General features: G+C 31.8%; 5 protein-coding genes across 13 annotated transcripts in view; 4 read left to right on the forward strand and 1 right to left on the reverse strand.

Annotated features, from left to right (window-relative positions):
* LOC116767768 (uncharacterized) overlaps positions 1–4,881 on the forward strand; it is a 31,486-nt gene extending 26,605 nt beyond the window's left edge. The window contains exons 2-10 of one of the 2 annotated variants that reach the window (XM_032658244.2): positions 110–169; positions 388–526; positions 1,450–1,580; positions 1,818–1,927; positions 2,141–2,286; positions 2,602–2,809; positions 3,052–3,102; positions 4,076–4,192; positions 4,472–4,881. In XM_032658244.2, coding sequence (XP_032514135.2) covers positions 110–169; positions 388–526; positions 1,450–1,580; positions 1,818–1,927; positions 2,141–2,286; positions 2,602–2,809; positions 3,052–3,102; positions 4,076–4,192; positions 4,472–4,589 — 1,080 coding nt within the window. In that variant the 3' untranslated portion in view covers positions 4,590–4,881. The remainder of the gene's footprint in view (positions 1–109; positions 170–387; positions 527–1,449; positions 1,581–1,817; positions 1,928–2,140; positions 2,287–2,601; positions 2,810–3,051; positions 3,103–4,075; positions 4,193–4,471) is intronic. The other variant, XM_061527279.1, reaches the window with a different exon arrangement.
* A 2,373-nt stretch (positions 4,882–7,254) lies between these two features.
* LOC116767757 (cytochrome P450 6B5-like) lies at positions 7,255–9,636 on the forward strand. The gene is made up of 2 exons (XM_032658225.2): positions 7,255–8,693; positions 9,313–9,636. The coding sequence occupies exons 1-2, from the start codon at positions 7,328–7,330 to the stop codon at positions 9,489–9,491; spliced, it is 1,545 nt and encodes a 514-aa protein (XP_032514116.2). The 5' UTR covers positions 7,255–7,327; the 3' UTR covers positions 9,492–9,636.
* A 173-nt stretch (positions 9,637–9,809) lies between these two features.
* LOC116767592 (tumor protein p63-regulated gene 1-like protein) lies at positions 9,810–13,152 on the forward strand. Of its 5 annotated transcripts, none has more exons than XM_032657989.2 (6): positions 9,810–9,945; positions 10,351–10,561; positions 10,627–10,803; positions 10,986–11,111; positions 11,603–11,736; positions 11,830–13,152. In XM_032657989.2, the coding sequence occupies exons 1-6, from the start codon at positions 9,906–9,908 to the stop codon at positions 12,024–12,026; spliced, it is 885 nt and encodes a 294-aa protein (XP_032513880.1). In that variant the 5' UTR covers positions 9,810–9,905; the 3' UTR covers positions 12,027–13,152. The 5 variants fall into 5 exon arrangements, with proteins under 5 accessions (XP_032513880.1, XP_032513877.1, XP_032513878.1 ...); XM_032657986.2 differs by having other exon boundaries at positions 9,822–10,104; positions 10,986–11,096; XM_032657987.2 differs by having other exon boundaries at positions 9,822–10,104; positions 10,986–11,084.
* LOC116767773 (uncharacterized) lies at positions 12,938–15,761 on the reverse strand. 4 transcript variants are annotated; one of them, XM_061527295.1, is made up of 4 exons: positions 15,670–15,761; positions 15,039–15,136; positions 13,975–14,127; positions 12,938–13,867 (listed from the first exon to the last, which is right to left on the reverse strand). In XM_061527295.1, exons 3-4 carry the CDS (start codon positions 14,104–14,106, stop codon positions 13,160–13,162), a joined length of 840 nt encoding a protein of 279 aa, XP_061383279.1. In that variant the 5' UTR covers positions 14,107–14,127; positions 15,039–15,136; positions 15,670–15,761; the 3' UTR covers positions 12,938–13,159. The 4 variants fall into 4 exon arrangements, 3 of the variants coding, with proteins under 3 accessions (XP_061383279.1, XP_061383278.1, XP_032514142.2); XM_061527294.1 differs by having other exon boundaries at positions 15,039–15,192; positions 15,670–15,759; XR_009753582.1 differs by lacking the exon at positions 13,975–14,127 and having other exon boundaries at positions 15,039–15,192; positions 15,670–15,759.
* The window catches only part of LOC116767260 (hemocytin), a 29,577-nt gene continuing 24,894 nt past the window's right edge, over positions 15,676–20,358 (forward strand). Inside the window, exons 1-3 of the mRNA XM_061527293.1 lie at positions 15,676–15,856; positions 17,478–17,744; positions 17,878–17,924. Coding sequence (XP_061383277.1) covers positions 15,768–15,856; positions 17,478–17,744; positions 17,878–17,924 — 403 coding nt within the window. The 5' untranslated portion in view covers positions 15,676–15,767. The remainder of the gene's footprint in view (positions 15,857–17,477; positions 17,745–17,877; positions 17,925–20,358) is intronic.

Raw genomic sequence — 20,358 nt, forward strand, 5'->3', positions numbered from 1 at the left:
TCAATTTTTAAATGTCGGATCGTTTGTTTTTATATGCATTACCTTTACATTTACCGATAAGTATTTTTTATATATACCATTATTAAGTGCTTTTTTTCTTTTATTCAAGATGGAGATAAGAAGGAGGAACGGCACGTCGTTTTTAACATACTGGATATTTTTACTACAAGTAAGTCGAGACTATTTAAAAGTGAGAGAATAGTTCTTAAAAGTCACCAAAGATTCAAAGAAGTCATGAATTTTATTAGTAGACGTGTTCTAATTGTGTTGTAGTATAAATATATTGGACCCGGAACTCGGAAGCACAGATTATATATAAAGAAAAAAATATTTAAAGCTATTACATTGCCTAGTCTCCAAGAATGATAAAGTATTATTTGATTTCAGATGTTAGGTAGTGGTCGTCGTGTCGCTGAAGGTCACGGTCGCCTCATGGATCCACCAGCGAGGAATTCCATGTGGAGATTCGGTTTCCCCAATCCCGTTAATTACAATGATAACGAGTTATTCTGCGGCGGTTATGCCGGTCAGTCGATCTTATATCCTTGCTGTTATACCTCAGAATATTATAATAATTAATCAGAAACTATAATTCAAAATATAAATGTTTTTTTTTGAGAGCAAGCTCTCTGCTGGTTATTGGTTTTCAACTTAATTAAGATAAATGACTTATCGACAACCTCTTGACGTGACGCTTTGTGGATTCTTAAACAGCCATTTGTCTGGAACGCCTTTTGCATACAGAATATGCAGTTGTGGTGATTGTTATTAAACGTTTTCTGGTGACACGGAGTTTTGAGCGATAAAAATCTTACAAAGTTTAAAGAACTCTAACATGCCATAACATAAATCATGTTTAAAATACACTACACATGAATAAAGATGAAGGTTGACTTTAAATTGGTAGCCGTGTAAAAAGTATACAGAAAAAAATATGTCTGTTTTATAAACGAACTCTTTTCAAAAATATAAACATGGAAATCTAAATTGGAAATCTAAAGACATTATGTGAGTTATTGGCTAAAAAACTTAATTTTTTATACATATATTATCACTTCAAACATAATGAAAGCTAAACGTTAGTTTCTTCGCTCAAAGCCTACAAGTTGTTATTTCTTTTCCTGATATAATCCCTATATTTTATTTATTGTCTATACAACATATGCAATTAGATATCCAAGTACAGAGTACTCAAAGAATAAAGTTCCTTTGGCATAAATTAGATAGGGGCCTCACCTAACCTACACCTGGGTTGCAAGTCCTAGGCACTGTTAAAGCTTCTTTCCCTGCAACACAATGGACCCGGCACCCGCACGGTGATTCTAATTTCCATGGAATGCTGAGAGGTTTCGTCTCTCTTTATCAATAAAGTCAATCTTTCCATTATTAATCTACTATATTAAAAGCTATATGACGAACGGCTATGTCTCAGCTGATATGTATGTTTAGTCCAGTGGGAACAGAACGGAGGAAAGTGCGGGGTGTGTGGTGACGCGGAGCACCTCAGCGAACCTCGTCCTCATGAGGCTGGCGGCATGTATGGCAAAGGAATCATAACACGTCATTATAGTGTGGGGCAGGTAACAGTTCGAGATAGTAACATGTTCATATCTTGCTAGACGTAGGTTAATGTTTCAGTAGCGTCGATTTTGTCGCATACTCAATATATAAAAGTAATTTTAAGTACATTTGTTTCCCTGGTGTGTGATCAATAATCCTGAGAATTCAGTGGTTTTAAAGTTTAAACAAGTTTCGTCATGTGAACGCTTCTTACCGTTTTCTACAATATTGTATACAGAGAAATTATTTGATTACAGGAAATTGAAGTAGAAGTGGAGCTGACAGCAAACCACCTCGGCGCGTTTGTGTTGAAGCTGTGTCCCAACAATAATCCTAATCAGGAAGCCACTCAAGAATGCTTTGATAGGTTCGGAAATATAATACGTACATAATTTTTAAATGTAAAAGTACTTTATACAAGAATCTATTTTAATATTTTGCTATCTTAAATAATTTTATTTTAGATGTAAAACTTACTAGTTCATCACTTCTCTCGTTTTCCACTTAGCATTTTGTCATAGCCTGTAAAAAGTATTTATGAGCAAGTAGATGTAAATCAGTTTTCGTATATTTTTCTCAGGTACCCACTTTTCATTTCCGGTACAAGAGAGGACAGGTTCTTGATTCCTCTTGACACAGCGAAGAAGGACACTTTCAGATACAGAGTTCGATTACCGCCCTACGTCACTTGCACACAGTGTGTCCTGCAATGGACATATTATACTGGCAAGTAAAATTTTTTTGTAGTCAAAGAGACGGGAGGACGAATAACATTAGCTTGAAGTTCCCAGCCTCCCAATCAGTAACCTACCAAGTACCAACATTCTGGTACTTGGTTGGTTACTATCTGGAGCTATAGTAAAATCAATATTAAAGAAACGTTTTGTCAAAACTGATCGGAGCTACGAAGACCAAAAAGTGAAATAATTCTTAAAGTCCTAATTTAAACTTGTAAATAAATTTCAAATAGCGTTGCTTGCTACAATAATCTGGTTAAAACAAAAATGCAACGCAATGTGGATCATGTGAAGTGCATTACAGGCAACATGTGGGGTATCTGTCCGAACGGGACGGAGGCGGTCGGCTGTGGCCGCTCCGAGACCTTCCGTAACTGCGCCGACGTGGCCGTCATCACCAACACGGGTGGTCTGCCCCCGGCCTTCGCTGACGGGCTCCGACGGGACAACCCCTTCCTCCTCTACTACAGGGACTACAACATGCCGCAAAACGTCTTCCCTCTCGTCGTCAGGTACAAAACGCCTCGTTGTATGTACTGCATTATTAAATATTATACTATTTATATACACTTATCGTCTGTATATATTTTACAATGTATTATATATCCTTGTATATGTTATTATATATATGTATATTACAGAAATGGAAAGATTATACAAAAACAGCATTTGATACAGAGGTAACGTTCTGAATGTGTCATCCTATAATCCGTGTGTATATTTGTTCAGTGTGTAATAGACAATTTTCTTTCAGCAACGATATTGATAGTGAAACAGAGGAGGATATAAGTCCCTTCGTCATTAGGTATTTGTTTAATGTTATAAGAGTTTCAGGGAGGGTTGGACAGTGGCGTAGCTGCTTTGGTAGTTTCCTTGTAGTGGTTTTAGTGTAAATAAAAATTAAGGTTGTGGTAAGTTTTTCATTTCGTATGTTTCCTGTACAGATTCTGTTGAACGATGTTTCTTGCATTTCACGAAAAATTTTTACTACATATACAAACTTTTTATAGAAAAAAAATTATTAAAATGTCCTATATTATAAATTAGTCAATTAAGAAACACTCGCCGCTTATCACAGGAACACTCATTAAAATTTTCCATTCAATAATAACATCCGTCAAGAAGGTTTTATCTTTATAACCCCGTTTTTATAAACGTATAAAGATTACGCTCATTTTCACGAAAAGCAAGAAACAGCAAATCAATTTATAAGTTTAACATATTTGTTATTCTTCAAATTATTCGTGGCGAGGAACTCTACTAAGTACTAGGATGTGTGAGATCTCAGCTACGCCACTGTAGACGGTGTGGTCGTACCTCCGACATACCCAGGGAGGGTTTCCTAGTGTAAATAACTTCTCTGTATGTTTTGTTGTCTTCATTATATGTTAAATTGTAGTTTTCATATAGCTATGTGTTGTGACTTGTGACTAACATCACGTGTTGTAATGGAAACTTAAAAACTATTATTGATTTTCTTTGTATATAAACAACAGTCCGTGTCTAATGTGCTCTTTGTGACTAATATATTATGGTATGATAAAAATTGTAAATAATGTCTTTGTTAAAAAAAAATCCTTAAAAAAAATAATATTCATTGGTATTTGAAATGAATTTGTGTCCCTTATTACGTTGTAGATTTTATTCTTATTTCTTAAGCCTAATTTGTTTATACTTTACGAACTTTAATAATGATTATGGTATGACAGAAATAATACCCGAGTCAATTAATTATTATAATAAATGTATGACGTTAATTCCGTCCAATGGCTGTCCAGGGAACAGGTGTGTGTTCCGTCGGAATCATACCGCGTGATCCCGGGGATGTTGAGCTGGTGTCAGACCAACTGTCTCCGCTATCCTCCCAACTGCCCCGACGCACTCTGCCACTGCCCGTGAGTAAAGCCTTTAATAACTTGTATGAGCTTTTCCTCTTCTGTAATAGCTCGGTTTAAACGAACATGATACGATATTCTCGATTCAGTGAAACAAGTTATAGAAGAGATATTTTTAGGGCTTTAGAACAAAAATTTTCTACTGAAACTTAAAACATACTGTTTACATTTTAATTCTATTCGTTTCAGTGTTACCTTCCAGTGAAAAAGTCCTTCAGTTTGACGTAGTGTTCGTCTTAATTCAATTCAACTTGCCTAATAAAGTTGTATTTCCTACAGACAAGTGTGCGAGGCGGTAGGCGAGTTGGCTGGCAGGGAGGGTGCGGACGTGTATTGTATGGACCAATGCATCGTGTATCCGCCGCGTTGCCCCAAGAAACGCTGCTCATGCTACTAAGTTGCTCCATAACCCTGATGCGACCGTATCGCGTTTACAAATACCTTACAAACGACTTTTCACACAAACGATGTCCGCTATTTTTACGGCAAATACCTCAGAGTCAGTAATGTTATTACTCTAATAAACAGTTTTTAATATAAAGCATATGTATATATTGTATATTTGCAACAGTCGTCGGCGATCCGGCCATGTCTTGTACATATGTATATTGTGCCTACTCATTGATTTACTCTGGATTTTTTATTTGCATCAATGTTTCGGTGCCATATATAAATAACATTAAGATTTTGTATAATAAATATTTAATAAATAAAATATGTTGTTTTTTTTTATTAAATTAAAAATACTAAATATAATAATTCGTGTTAATAAAAGGTTTTGTTTAATTGCCAAAATTGTTAATATGCCAAACGTATTCCATTTGTTTGATAAGGAAAAGGGGACGAATATTAAAAGTACGTCATTAGTAGATAAACAAATCGATTTTTAATAAATATTCTCACTGTACTAGATAAACAAAGTTCGAAGGCCTTAATGTGAGTTGGATTACTGCAGTGAGTACTCGAATCCTAACGTAACTTTAAAATTAATTTGACAATTCATACCTCAGGGCTCAGTGTCACTTAACTTTCATAGAGCCTTATCAATGTATTTTAAATGCTATACTAGATAATATTAAAATCTTTTGTTACAAAAATAAAATATCTAATGAAACGCACACGATGGTAGCATTGGTAAAATCGCTGGAGGTGTCTGTGACCTTGGCTTTAGAGTAATTAGCGTTGCTTATACACCAAGAATATTAAGTATATCTCATCTCTTGAGCCTTAGTGTGAGTTTGCTTTCGTTTAACAAACATCTAATAGTTGTTGCTGATTTCAACACTTGCTTCTTCGAGCGTCATGATCGCTGTAAACAATTGCTAAGAATGGTTGAGTCGCTAAACCTCAATACACTCACTCTTAGTCCTCCTCATTTAACACTCTCTTCATTGTTGACCTTACCATGTGCAACTAAACCCACAATATATTTAAATTTGACCAGTTTCCTCATTTACTGTAGAATTCCCGCTAAAGTACTTAAAATTGAAACAAAGCACAAAATTCAGCGAGAATTTAAAAGGACCGACAAATGCGTTATCAATTGAGACGATGACAAAGGTTTGACATTTTATTTATATGAAAAATATATATTTTTGAAATCAAATATTTCATTACAGGCCAAATTACAATTACATTACAATACGCGACTGGAGAAAACTCAGATTACTTTGCCTTCTTTATTCGAGTCTAATTAATCCTACAAGTATATAGGACCTATATATTTTAAACGTAGATTATAATTTCTGTTTGTATGTCGTGGCAGACAGAAATGACATAGTGCGTTCTTCAAGTAATTTGCTTCAAACTCCTCTTCATCGAACTGAACTTCCATCTGACTCATTTTTCGTAAGAGCCGTTTTGCTCAGAAAAGCTGGTCAGAGTCTTTACGTAAGGTTCCATCAAGATATACTTTCAAATAACTATTAAAGCAGCATTTCTTAAAGAGACATTAATTTAAATTTTTATCATGCCCTCTTTATATTAGTCATTTAATTCAGTATTACAATTATTTACGTTATAATACCTTTTCTGTCACATATATTTTTTTTAGGTTTTTGACCAGCTCCGTACCTTTTTATATCCCTCAAATCGCCTTTTATTCAACAATTCTATGTGTTCAGAGTAGATACATAAATAGGTGTAAACCGGATTATTCCAGTGACTTCGTCGTTACATGCTCTAATTTAATTTTACATATGCATTCAGTTACCTAGTTGTTTTAATATAGCAAGTCCGCAAGTCTTATTTCACCATGCCCACTGTTTTAATATTCTCACGAATTTTGAATAGCCACGGGATGAGAAGACAGTCGAATCAATTTATACGCCTTATCAATTTTCAACACCGAAAGGTGGCACACTGCTGCCTATAGTGAAATGTGGTACATGTAATAAACATACTCCTGAGATAAATTTACTTTCTTGATGATATCTATAGAGTGTGCTTATTCAGGTGGTCAGAAGAAACAGAAAGAATATTGTACATTTGAACCAACAGGTTATCTGCTTTTTTTATTAGCTTTTTATTAGCTTCACATGTATGTTTGTATGTTTGTTTGTAACCGACTTCTTTGGGCGCGATTTTGACCCACTTTAAACGGGCAGATTTCGTTCAAACTTTGTAGATTTATCGAGGACCGATGACAATACACTAATTTGATAAAATTATTCCATTTTTCAATTTGCAAAATATGATTTTTGTTAATTTATATAATTTTCATCTATAGTCGATAAGGTAAGAAACTTAATTCAAATTAAAAAAAACAGGCTATTATAAATAAACCAAACTAAAAAGTAGAAAATAAATAATAGTTTAAAAAAACTAAAAAAACACGCTTTTTATAGAAAACCGAACTAAAAAAATAGAAAATAAATTTAAATTAAGAAAATAGTGTTAAAAAATTCAATAAATATAAATTAATAATAGTTAACATTAACATTCAAATGGTCTATGCCTATGAAACTAGAAATGATAGCCTTGATATGTTATCGCTTAAAATACTTTAAATATAATTGACAATTCTTATCACTTTTATTAAGTCATGAATACAAGTAATTTGGTATTTATTTTAAATAAAGAATTGTTCTGAAAAGACGCGTGCGGCTGTAACATTTATTAGTGTTAAGAATTAAAATGTATTTTCTCACTTTGTTTGTGCTAATAATAATCTTTTATTATAGTTATACGAGAAAACATTTTAAATATTGGAAAAACAGAAATGTGGCTCATGAGACACCAAAATGGTTTTTGATCGCTTTTATGAAAAATTTATATTATAAAAAAACAATGACGGAAGTAACGATAGAATTGTGTGAAAAATTTCCAAATGAAAAACTGATTGGATTCTACAGGGGTGTTCATCCGCTTATAATAGTTAAGGATCGTTTACTTATGAAGCATATCTGTGTCATAGATTATGACCATTTCACGCTCAGAATGATCACGAATCACGAACAGTATAAATTATATACAAACTTATTCCACGCAGATGGCGACACGTTTAAACTTTTAAAAAAGGCTCTATCCCCTGCGTTTACCACGAGTAAACTTAAAAATATGTTTCCGCTGATAGTGAAGTGTGCGGAGAAACTTCAGACACTTGGTGACAAGATTGTAGAACGGGGGGGAATCGTCAAAAGCGACGAGCTCATGTCACGGTTTACGATAGATTTTATTTGTTCGTGTGGAATGGGTCTCGATTTTGGACTTTTCGATGAAAAAAGTGACCATTTTTTTGAATTTGCAACGAGTTTATTTCATTTACCAACATGGAAGGCTATCGGAATAATTTTACAGCACTATTTTACATTTTTAAGCTACTTCACGAAATTGCAAGTTCATTCGAAGAAGAAGGTTCAAATATTTGTTGATTTAGTGAAGAAAGTTTGTGAGACAAGAAATTACAAGCCCAGTGGACGTCACGACTTCATCGATCTTCTATTGGAAGTAGCTTTAAATGGAAAACTGAAGGGAGAGTCCAATGAGAAAAAAAATCCGGATGGATCCCCAGCTCCAATAGAGTTTGATCTTTCAGATCCTTATAATTTTGCAGCCCAGGTTTATGTATTCTTTACTGGTGGCTTTGAAACCTCTGCAACAACTACAAGTTTTGCTTTGCACCAACTAGCAATGCATCCAGACATTCAAAGGAGGGTGCAAAATGAAATAGACGAAGTCCTTTCAAAATTTGATAACAAACTTTGTTATGACGCCGTACGTCGAATGACTTTATTGGAGATGGTCTTTTTGGAAGCTATGAGAATGTTTCCGCCCGGAGGTGTACTAGTGAGAGTCTGTACAAAAAAATATACTTTTCCTGGAACTTCGACAACTATAGAACCTGGTGTACACATTCTAATACCAGTTGCTGTAATGCATATGGATGAAACAATTTTTGAAAATCCTGAAAAGTTCCACCCAGAAAGATTTTCATCAGGCTATAAAGAGTCGACAGGAGATATGTATATACCTTTCGGTGTTGGAAGACGAATGTGTATAGGTGAATTAATCAATACGTGTATATAATTAAAACATTTAATTTATTTACATTCCTTGAATTTATATGGTAGGTATATAGAGACAAAATGGGAGAGGAGCTTTAACAGCGCGTGGGACTTGCGACTCAGGTATAGGTTTAAGGGGCCACTACCTTAAGCGTGTTAAACAATCATTTCCATCGTCGAAGCTCCTCTCTCTACCTAATCAAATTTGAAACGAACCTAATAGGGCCGCCTTCCATGTACGTTTTAAGAATGAATTGTATATAGTTCGGGACAGGTCTAAGTCTTTTAGAAAGTTGTAGAGAGATTTAGCTGTTATACCTCTCGCTCCGACTTCTACCGCGCACATACACATACTACGAACCTTTTCTTACTTAGTTATCGAGTTCGTAATTAATTTACCTAGATAGCACGGTCTGTGGGGATGTCGGTTTCCAAAAGAACCGTAAGCTCTACTAACATAACGCGCTTTAAAATTCGCGAATACAGAAATATGTCTGGTCTTGACGAAAACACACAAATATCCTCTGGGATTTGTAATTGTTTCTCAGACGTATCCTTCATTATAGTCCAGTAATAGTTTATATCTATATATCTTTTATGTTTTTATTATTTTAGGTAGCAGTTTGGGACATATGCAGTCTACAGCTGGGTTAGCGGCGGTACTACAGCGTTTTAACGTCGAGTTGGCACCTACAGCAACAGAACATGTTAAACCAGACCGCAACATATTTTACATCCATAAAGCGGCAGGCGGTCTCCCTATTAAACTTGTACCAAGAATTTTAAAATCATAACTTATAAAGAAATTTGTATAATAATCAATAACATTGAATTAGGGAAAAGAAATGTGTGTTTTATATAAAATTATAAAATGCTTAACGTAATGATTAGGTTTGCTAATATGAAAAATTAAATGACAACAATTAATAAAAGTAATGAAAGATGTCTTGTAGTATTTTAATTAATAAAACTTAAAAATAGTTAATAATTCTCCTCCAGTCCACCACTCATCAAATAAGTGAAATACTAAATAAGTGATTTCTTTTCGATTAACCATTAACTACTTTTTTTTAAAATAAGACTTAATCGTGATGGCAATACTAAATAGAAAATAGTGAACGCATAGACTTTTTGACGTTTTGCTATCAGCCGGTCGATGAATTTGTTTATGAAGTACGGTAAAGATCAGGAATATTAACAAGAGAAGTATGGGGGACTTATTAGAAGAAGATCTTGAGTTCCGTGGAGGTACACTACAGCTTTCCTCTGAAAATTTACCTCCCGAAAATGCTAACAACCAACGGGATAAAACTCCAAATATTAATACTAACACTCCATCGCATAATGTAAATCCTTCTGTGTTATCTGGAGCAGATTCTCTTACCTCTTCTTCATCATCATTTGCTGGTAAAAAATATTTTTCTTTTCTAAGGGTACAGCAGAAAAAAAATATATATATTTTAAATTTGTAACTTAATTGTCCACGTAAAAATATTGTTTTATAGATCATTTTCCTTCCTAAAAAAATCGGTTAAAAAAATATAAGTATTTGTGCTATTTATAATACATTTCTCATTAAAATCGAGATAACAGTGATTTTATTAAATTAAAAAGTTCATTGTATTATTTTAAAACGGTATTTATGCATTATAGATGCCAGAACTGATGGTACCACAAATGTTCAGGCAAGTCCAGAACCAAACCACGGTGTATACCCTCGCTATGATGTTCCATTTGACAAGGATAACATAAAGGATTTCTTTACTTTCCGTAAAGGAGTTGTTGAGAATGCTATTCAAGAATGCATAACTGCTTTGCTTTTCCCGGAGGATGGTGAATACTTGGGTTCCTGGCTATTAACCGAGTAGGTGACTTGAGCTATAACCATTCATTATGATCAATAAAAAAATAACTCCAATTGTATTGTAGGATTACTCTGTGGGATAATGAAAAAGAGAGGATTGTTCTCTTAACATCGAGACTTGTCATGACAATAAAATATGATTTCATAGCTATGAAGCAGCTTGACTTCAAAAAAACTTATCTGGATGATCTTGATACAATAGTTATCGGAGAACTAGTGTATCCACCTTCTTCATTAGTGCCGTAAGTGTATATAGTAGTGACATGTTAAAGTTAAATAAAATGTTCCTGTTTTATAATTTATATATGGAAATAGTTATTTTTATAAAAAAAATATTCAGTAATACCAGCCATTGATTAAATTATAATACATTGATAATATTTATAGTTTTTAAAAATAAATAAATAGTCTTGACTTATTATAGACGGCTTAATGGTATAGCTACGGGCGTAACAACAGTTGTCAAAGACTGTGTTATTGAACGTCTGTGTCGGAGACCCGGTCCTTCAGAAGAAAATAAACTGTTCGATTCCAAGTATTTTGAACCTAGGTACCTTATGTTGCTGTAGTCTCACTCACCAACTCTGTGCATCTTGTCATATAATTTTTTTTGCTCTGTAACATCACAGTCAGACATTAAATATAGCCAGGCTTCTTATATTAGATGCATGTCATTATTAGTTCTTTTTTTTTTTCATTACTCAGTTGAAAGAAAATATTTATGCAAATTAATAAAACCTGTTTTCTATATTTATTTTATTTACATTATGGTAATATTTTAAAAGTATATTATAATAAAATATAACAGTAGGAAGCCATTGTAGTGACAGTTATTTTTTTGTTATATATTTTTTATTAAATAATAGTAAAGAGGAAAATTTTTAGATGTACAACATATTATTTACGGATTTAAGTTAATAGATATTGTAGGTGCTTCACTTAACAACATTTGCATGAGAATCTTAAAACCTCTTTGTATAGAAGGAACTGTAGTTGAATATTTTAAAGAAATTAATCATTTGAATTGTTTTCCAACTATAGGGAACGCAATTTACGTGGTGTCCGTTTGATGTGGAACAAAGGGGAACCATTGCCAGTGAAAACTGCATGGAATCCATTTAGTCAGGATGTACCCTTCATCACCTTTGCTTCACATCCTATTTACTGGCATAAAGGTAATGAAGAGTGTTTCAAAAATGGAACTATTATTACAGAAGCTAGCTTTTGCTTTAGCAATGTTATATATCCATACTTTATGATAAATACAGAGGGTGGTGTGCAAGAAAGATCCACATATGACATGGAATTGTTTGCCCAAAAATTACAAAGAGCAGTCGAAGCTATAGGATCCGCCTGCATCCATCACTCCCCTATAGTGATCCAGAGCTATTTGGGACTGACATCGCTGCTCCACAATAAGACCAGCATGGGGTTCTTCAAGGTCAGGGGGAAGTTTAGTTTTTAGGAACACTATAACACATATATACCAGGCTGTGGATTCCGTAGTAGATATAGTATTGGGATTATAATATGTTAACAGTAGTTTTTTTTTTTATATGTGAATATGGCAATCTATTATGCCAGTGTCATGTATTTTTTTAAATCAAAATCAGTTTATAAACAGTAGATATTGTAATTTTTCATGGTGGTACATTTCGGTATAAGTTTTCTCCAACCCTACAAGTAGATAGAAGTGTATTGTGGCTTAATTGTGGTCACAAGATATAAATTATTGGAGTATTTGTATTCTTAATAAAAAAAGCTATTCAAATACATATTTCATAACACATCAGTGTATAAAATGTAAATTTTTATCGTTGATTGTTGCCGTTCTGATTATATTTGTTTTAATCGTTGATTGTTGCCGTTCTGATTAAATTTAAATTAACGATAAAATCTGTGTTTACACTGAATAATATACAATGTTGACGGATCTAGAAGTAATTAATACTTAAATATTACTTTCAATTAAATTGCTTGTTTTGAATATTACATATACAAGACTTATTTATTTGATTAATTATTTAAATAATATTGGTTTATATATTACATGTTGAAATTAGTATTTTTTAATATTTTATGGAATGTTGATATTTTAAAATTGATGGAACTATATGATATAATTTTAGAAATGTTGCAATTATGTAAAAAAAATATTTCCATAACCGTACATCTTTTGTGCTAATCTTTTAGGATCTAGGTGAAGAGACTCGAATGGCTCAATAGTATTCCTCTCACATATGGGACTATTCTAAGAGAATTATATTTAAAATAAAATCGTTATTCCTCTATGATAATGTAGCTTTTGCATCAACGCCATTATTTATCATTTAGTGGAATTGTAAGGGTTTTCCATTACACAGTGACGCGTTAGTAATATCCCTTTATTGAATTTTTTTTTTTACGTTTTTCATCGTAACGATATCGGCCTTTATAAGTGTAAGTTGTAATAAATTTTATCGTTGTATGAGTTTTTAATAATTGATAATAATTAATGAATAATGTTCAATGTTTTAATGAGATTTAAATAAATGTATTTGCTTGAACGCAATTTTTAGTGTTAAATTACAAATAAAATTTTCCGATTCGAACGTTGTTTTATTTATCGTCGAAGTCGCATGTGTCTGGCAGGGACAAGTCTGTCCAAAAGTTATCTTGTATGTCTGTATGTGTATGTTCGTCGGCACATATCTCCCTAACAAACCTAATATTTTCTATCCACGAGAGATCGGTCCTAGATTTGTTTTTTGGTTTTGATCTCTTTGTCATTTTGTTTTTTGAATTGATATCTTTCATATTGATGCTACTGCTCTTGTTATTGTCTGATAATTCTGAATCTATTTGACTCTGTTTTATAGAAACGACGTTTTCTTTGGCTGAAGGATAATTTTGGTATTGTGTTACGTTTGGCGTATTCGATTCCGTGTGTTCGTTCACTCGAACGTCATTATGACAAGCGTCTTGTAAATTATTTTCGAAATTTTCTATGCTCTTTAAATTCTGTCTGGTAATGGAATCGAGATTGCACGCGTCTGATGAAATGTGAATCTCTTCACATGTGTCTGGTTCCAACAGTATGGGGATGCTTCGTGTTTTCTCCAAAATTTGAACATTAACAGAGGTAGGGTTTATATAATCAGTACATTTTCTTTGCAGTTCAGCGAGTGGAGTTTCCTTGGAGTTGCTGTCATTGGTCTGAACTGGCGTTAAATTTCTCGTATTGTTGTTATTTTTTGTTACACTTGTATCACCAGGCGACTGTTCGTTTATTATGATCTTCATGAATGTCTGGAGCTTGTCGATAACCTAAATAAATGGTATATGATATATAATATGTGCTATATAAGAATACATATGTAATTTTCGTAATATGGTTTCAATTAAAAAGATATGAAAGTTTCATTTTAAGACACCTGAAGCGATCTCTCGTCTCCTTCACATAGAAGTTTAAGTGATGTCACTTCATCAAGAAACTCCTCGGCTTGTTGTGATGAAATTAGCTCGTTTTTATAAATATGTCTATCGACTACAATACTTATTGCCATTAGTCTCGTTATTAACTTATTCTGAAAATATGTACTTTTAAAATTATACACAAAGTCGTGTAATATAAAATTATGCATATGTTATTTAACCTACACCTAATCACATATGTATAATGTGTCGTGATAAAATGTATACAAAATTTTCATATATCAGAGATCATATAAAAAAATAATGAGACCTAGTGACGCCATTCGGTACCTAGGTTTGTTCTCATGGTGGCAATCCCAGAGGGGACAGAATAAAGCGATACACAGACACATGCATCATACATGCATTAGATGGTTGCGCATGATGCATGTTGCATAGGTTGTTTTAAGCTAATATAGTAAAATGTTTTAAGTAATTAATAAGTGTCAGGGTTAATTGTAAATTGTAATAGGTATACGATTACTTATTATTATATATAATTGAAAGTAAATAGAAGCTTTAGCTATGTCTAAAGTCATTGGGTTGCCTAAATATATTGTAAAAAAATGAAACGTTTATTATCTTAAGAATAAAGTCCTTATCTAATTGATGAATAAAATCGTTACCTGCTTTCTACTTCCTTTAAGCTTTCTTTTATTTGCCATGGACATATTGTATTTCAGTTTGGGAAAAGAACACTAGTGACGCGTAAATGTTACTGGCAATTTGGCGCCATAGAAATAGACATGTATAAAAAATATCAATATATATCGATATTTTTGGGTCATATATATCGATATCTAATATGGACATTAGATCGAAGTTGTATTAAAAACTTTTTTTTTTTGGCCCACTACCACAATACAAATTCAGGAAAATTCTCCGCCGTCCTTGTGTTTCGGACATGAATAAAAAGTAGCAGATATTGATGGTATGACTAGCGAACTAATCAATACTTAGATAAGCATATAATACCCAGTAAGGAGAATACAATATAACTTTGGTTTGATTGTTGCCATTTTACCTTAGTTCTTTCTGATATAGCTGTCTAGTATTTCATAATGCCTGCGTCTTCAGTTTCCTCAGGGAGAGTAGTATCTGCTGTAAATCTTGCATCACCCACTAACGGAATTCGTTTTACACCCGATTACAGAAAAAATCAAAGAGTTTTCTTATGTCTGCATCAGATAAATGTTGTTTCAGTTAATAAATGAATAATATATTATATTGTTGCTCTTGATTTACTGAAAATGATGTCTATAGACTAGTACTTAATATTTAGTACTACCTTACTTACTGGTACCTACCTAAGATGACTGAAACAAATTATACCATTTCTTTTATCGTATCGTTTATTTAAAATTAATTTAAAAATATCGATATTAATATTTTTAAAACTATCGATATTGATATGTATCTATACTTCATTGCATTTATAACATCCTTAATTTTTTTTTTCTTTATTACCTTAAGGAAAATGTTTTCAGGTTAGCTATAGTACAAGAAGTAGCAATATTTATGCAAATTGATAATTTAAAATTAGCTAGAATTCCACGCAAATCCTGTATTTGTAGATAATTTTAGTTATCGGGAGGATTCAGTTATATGAATTTCCTTTTATATGTATTATGATAACAGATGTTATAACCGCTTACCAATTTTAAATCAGTTCAGCTTGCGCCACACAAGCTAACAATTGTTTTTTAAGTTGAAAAATAATTACAATATTAATGGATTATAGTGACTTATTAAAATGAATTTAATTTTTCGTTTCTTTATTTTATTATTAGGAATTACTATCTGTCAAGGTGGCTACGGCGCACACTACGACGGACAAGATGCGTAAGTCTTTTTTATTATAATTAAAAGATGAAAAACTTTTTGCTTGAGTTCATGTACTCTTTTATATTATACTGACGGAACTGATACACATAAATTTAATTTTAAATTTTAAAATAAAATTTCCGACAGTGGCATGAATAAAAACGTTTTATCATCCGTATTCAACGGCCCACATTACGGAGACTTACGTATTATTATTATTTTTTGGAAAATATGCTTATTCCCAATGTAAACCCATTAAAAAACTCTCGCTACAAAAAAAAACCGTTAAATATTTTAGTAATAGGACATAGATTCTCTATTTCAGAAGTGGAATGTTGTGTTGTATCAATTATTCAATAACATTTAAGGTATAAACCTTTATTGAAAGTCTTTACTTTTGATTGGAAAAATATATTAAAATAATTTCAATTAAATCAACGACTTTTGATTCATACAAACTTCATCGTTGACCACAAAGGTTAATGTTAAGCAATTGCTGACGATTGTTCCGTAAGCTTAGCATAAGTTTACATAAGGGAACTATCATTTACGTAGGTTATGGAGTAAGAATCGGGGAAATGTTTGTTTGTAGGTAATGCGAATGCAAACTGTGGTAAGAATAAAATAGAAATGATTTCAACAGTGGAATCGGAATCATCTATTTATTATCTAATAGTTAATTGTCCAATAGTTAACATCTAAAACTTATTGAACTTCTGTTATGTTGAATTATTTTCAACTTATTACACTCAAGTCTCGCCTAAATTTCACTTTAAAGTATACTCTAACTAGGGTATAGGGGACCCTAACTATAAGTAAGCTTAGATTAATTTACAGCGATTTGAATTTTATTGTTTCTAAAAATCAAATATAATAAAAATCGTTTTATACTGCAATACAGTTTTAGGTTTTGCCAACATCTTTATTTATTACTAATGTTTATATTTTTTATGATTAAAATTGACATCTTATAATATGAAAATGCATGTCTTGGTCATTAAAATCAATTTAATATATAAACCGTGACATTATCCTCTACAAATATTATTTCACAAAAAATATGTTACAAACAGAATTGATTAATTTATAATAAATGATTCGGACGAATAACTAAAGTTTAATGTAAGATTTAAAAAAAAAATATTTTTAATAAGTTTCCACAACACTCGGTAGTCAGAAAAATAGAAGCTGGAAATCGATAGAATTCACTCATTATACGTAATTGTAACATTTATTATATTATAAAATATCGGTTGTAAAATAAGTTTGGGTCCAATTATTAGCCATGCAGTTTTACCAGAATTATTAACGATCTAATAATATATTTTTCACAAAACACATAACCTTAACGACCGCGTATAAATCTGCTATAAAATCCGAGATACTTTTGAAATATATTGTGCGAAATAAACTGATAAAACGTTTAAATACTGAAAATATTTCCCTATTTTTAATTTCTTATATTAATTAACTCTTTAAGATTTTTTATTTTACGGTATCAGATTTTTGGCAACTTGAGTTTTTCTAAAGCTCATTCTTCCATCTAAATATTATTTGGACATAGAAGGAAAATCTGGTTTTGTTTATAAGCCTGTATTATGAAAGATAGAAGAAATTTTTTAAATGTTTCTGCTAACAGTCAATCGGATGTACGCGCGTCGCCACATGCTCCAGCATATATTAATAATATGAGATTTGGACCAACCGGCTACCCGAGAAGATATACAGGCACCAAAACTGGATACGGTGGCACAAAAACAGGATATGCTGGCACGAAAACGGGATATACGGGAACAAAAACCGGATATGCCGGCAAAAAGACAGGCTACGCTGGCACTAAAACTGGATACGGTGGCACTAAGTCTGGTTATGCTGAAACAAGATCTTGGCATTCTTCTGGCTCCGCGTAAGGATATAAAATTAAATCCTCTTTTTATTTAAACTAAGTTGCAGAATATATTAAATTACAATAGCGTATTATTTCTTTTACGAGTATATCATGCTTATTTCTTCTTACGAACTCATGTTGACATTTTTAGGCCGACCTACAATGAGTTCTATGGACGGGCCAACGAGCCTTACAGCGGTAAGTAATGAAGGCTTATTTTAATTTATTTTTATAATAAAATTAAAGTTAATATATATGTATGTAACCTAACTAACACATTTCTTCTATAATGCAGAAAAAATAATAACTGTATCATTTTATTTTAAAACCTCTATTGTTTATCAAAAACATATTTATATTAACACAATTAAAAATGTAACCCATGACAGTGAAGCCATATATATTCATTCATAGAAACCGAGTTTTCACTTTTTTTGGGCACAAATACATATTTTTGAGTATAGATTTTCCTCACGTTAGTTCTTTGGCAAACAAAAGGGAAATAGATTGCCGTTACATAATGTATCTAGCATTTTGTATACATAACAATTCATATATATTACGCTTTATCTATGTTCAAACATATGTCTTAAAATATATTAAAAAAAAATTATTTGCAAAATTTTTTATTTTAAGTTATTATCTGATTTACATCTCGCTTGGTTTCCGTTTTGTTAACGGATAATCGTATTTTTAAATGAAAAGTGCTAATTCAAAATATCGGAAGTGCCTCATTGATTCATTTGAATGTTTCTATGTAGTAACTATATTGATGGAATAACTCATCGCCTATTTTGTTTTAAAACATCGTTCAGGATACGTAGTGAAATTCGGGACAAAAAGTTGCCTTTCATAAAGTTAAATTCATCTCTAATGTCCTTACAGGATATGAATATATTCCCTTACACTCTATTTATTTAAGATGTAGAATGGTCTGATAGGGATCTAGAGATAAATAAACTAAAATTTGCATGTAGATGCTTCCCAAGGATATTAATATTGTTACCATTACATGGATCGTCGATTCTGTAGAGGAAATTAAAAATAAAATGATGGATAAATAAAAATAAAATTAAATAAATTATTGTAGGATCTTAAAGCACAACGAAATATTTAAAAAAATACGTTATATTTCAAATCTGAATCGTCATCTATGTGCTCATATATGTATAATATTTTTTTCAGCCTGAGTCTATGTATATATAACATTATTTTCCTTAAAAGGGACAACACTGAAATTCAAATCATATTTTTAACTGGTGCTATCAGCGAACGATAGCATGACAACGATATCCTGCTTAGCGGCAAAAATACATAATTAATTTATGTAATCGTAACATTTGACCTTGTGATTTAGTGCTTCTAATAAGACCTATATTGTTGCAACAGTGCGTGGGACCTATCTGCGTTGGGACGGAAATATATATGAAATCTAAATTAAAACGACCCAAATTTAACAACAATGTCACTGATAAATATGCACTCTGGATAGTATTATGTATAAGATATATACATATGTCAGTATCAACTTATATGCTGTTATATTTTATTTATTATTATCTTATAAACAGTTTACATTAATTAAATATTTAACGTCAAACCATTGAAGTTCCATTTAGATCATTCAATCAATCAGTCAGTTAACCTTCTGATAACTAAGAGACCTACTACGCGTAATTCTGATCATAAATAAACTTTGAAAGAAATAGTATTCAAATGTGTTGTATGTTTTAAATAACATCTTAAAATCCTCAAGATTATTGTGTATATTCAATTTATTTCCTATTGACTTCTCCTAGATAACATGAACCGTAATTTATATATGTTTGGTACGCTCACACAAGTCTTTAAAAATCAGTTCGACTGGTTCCGCTAAGGATATTATTTGAAAGCTTGCTTTAGTCTTCAGCCACTTGTGTTAGGAGCCACGTTTTATGTTTATCAGATGTTTTTTAGTTCCTGTGATATTTCGCTCTGAATTAAGGACGTGTGCCTTAACCGGAACACACTTAAGGACACAATTTCAATACAACCAAAATATTTGAGTAATCATCAAAACCATTTAGAAAAATATCAGCAGATATCTTCAATTTCATATTTAAATAATTTCAATCAATCCATATTTGATTCATAATGAATTTTTTTTTGTATTTTTCTTTAATATTTCATCTCTAATGTTTTACGTAATTTTGTCCACTCTCGATATCACATCAACAATGCCGTGTAATAACCATTTTTTTTGTATGTACATATATATATTTATAATGGTTTTTAATTAATTAAGACCTCGGTTTTAAACTTGTAGTTATTAACTTAACTTCAATATTATAGTAAAAATAATTCTTTCAGAATATATATTGTCTTTTTTTTATTAGAATTCTATAAAATCTAAATTCGTCGTTAAGTCGTTTTCATTTACTAACAATATTTTCGGGCTCCTAATTACAAACTAGGAACGAAAAAATATTATGAGGGCATTAATATATGTAATTATTTATATTCATAAATTACATACAAGAAAACCTGTTTCTTGTTTTATTATCTGTTATACCTGTTTGTAACTTTTTTTTCTTTTCGGAGAAATCTCTTTTTATGCTCTACACTGCATGACACTACAATAATTAGTATATAC

Source organism: Danaus plexippus, assembly GCF_018135715.1.
Source record: "Danaus plexippus chromosome 9 unlocalized genomic scaffold, MEX_DaPlex mxdp_24, whole genome shotgun sequence".
NCBI lineage: Eukaryota > Metazoa > Arthropoda > Insecta > Lepidoptera > Nymphalidae > Danaus > Danaus plexippus.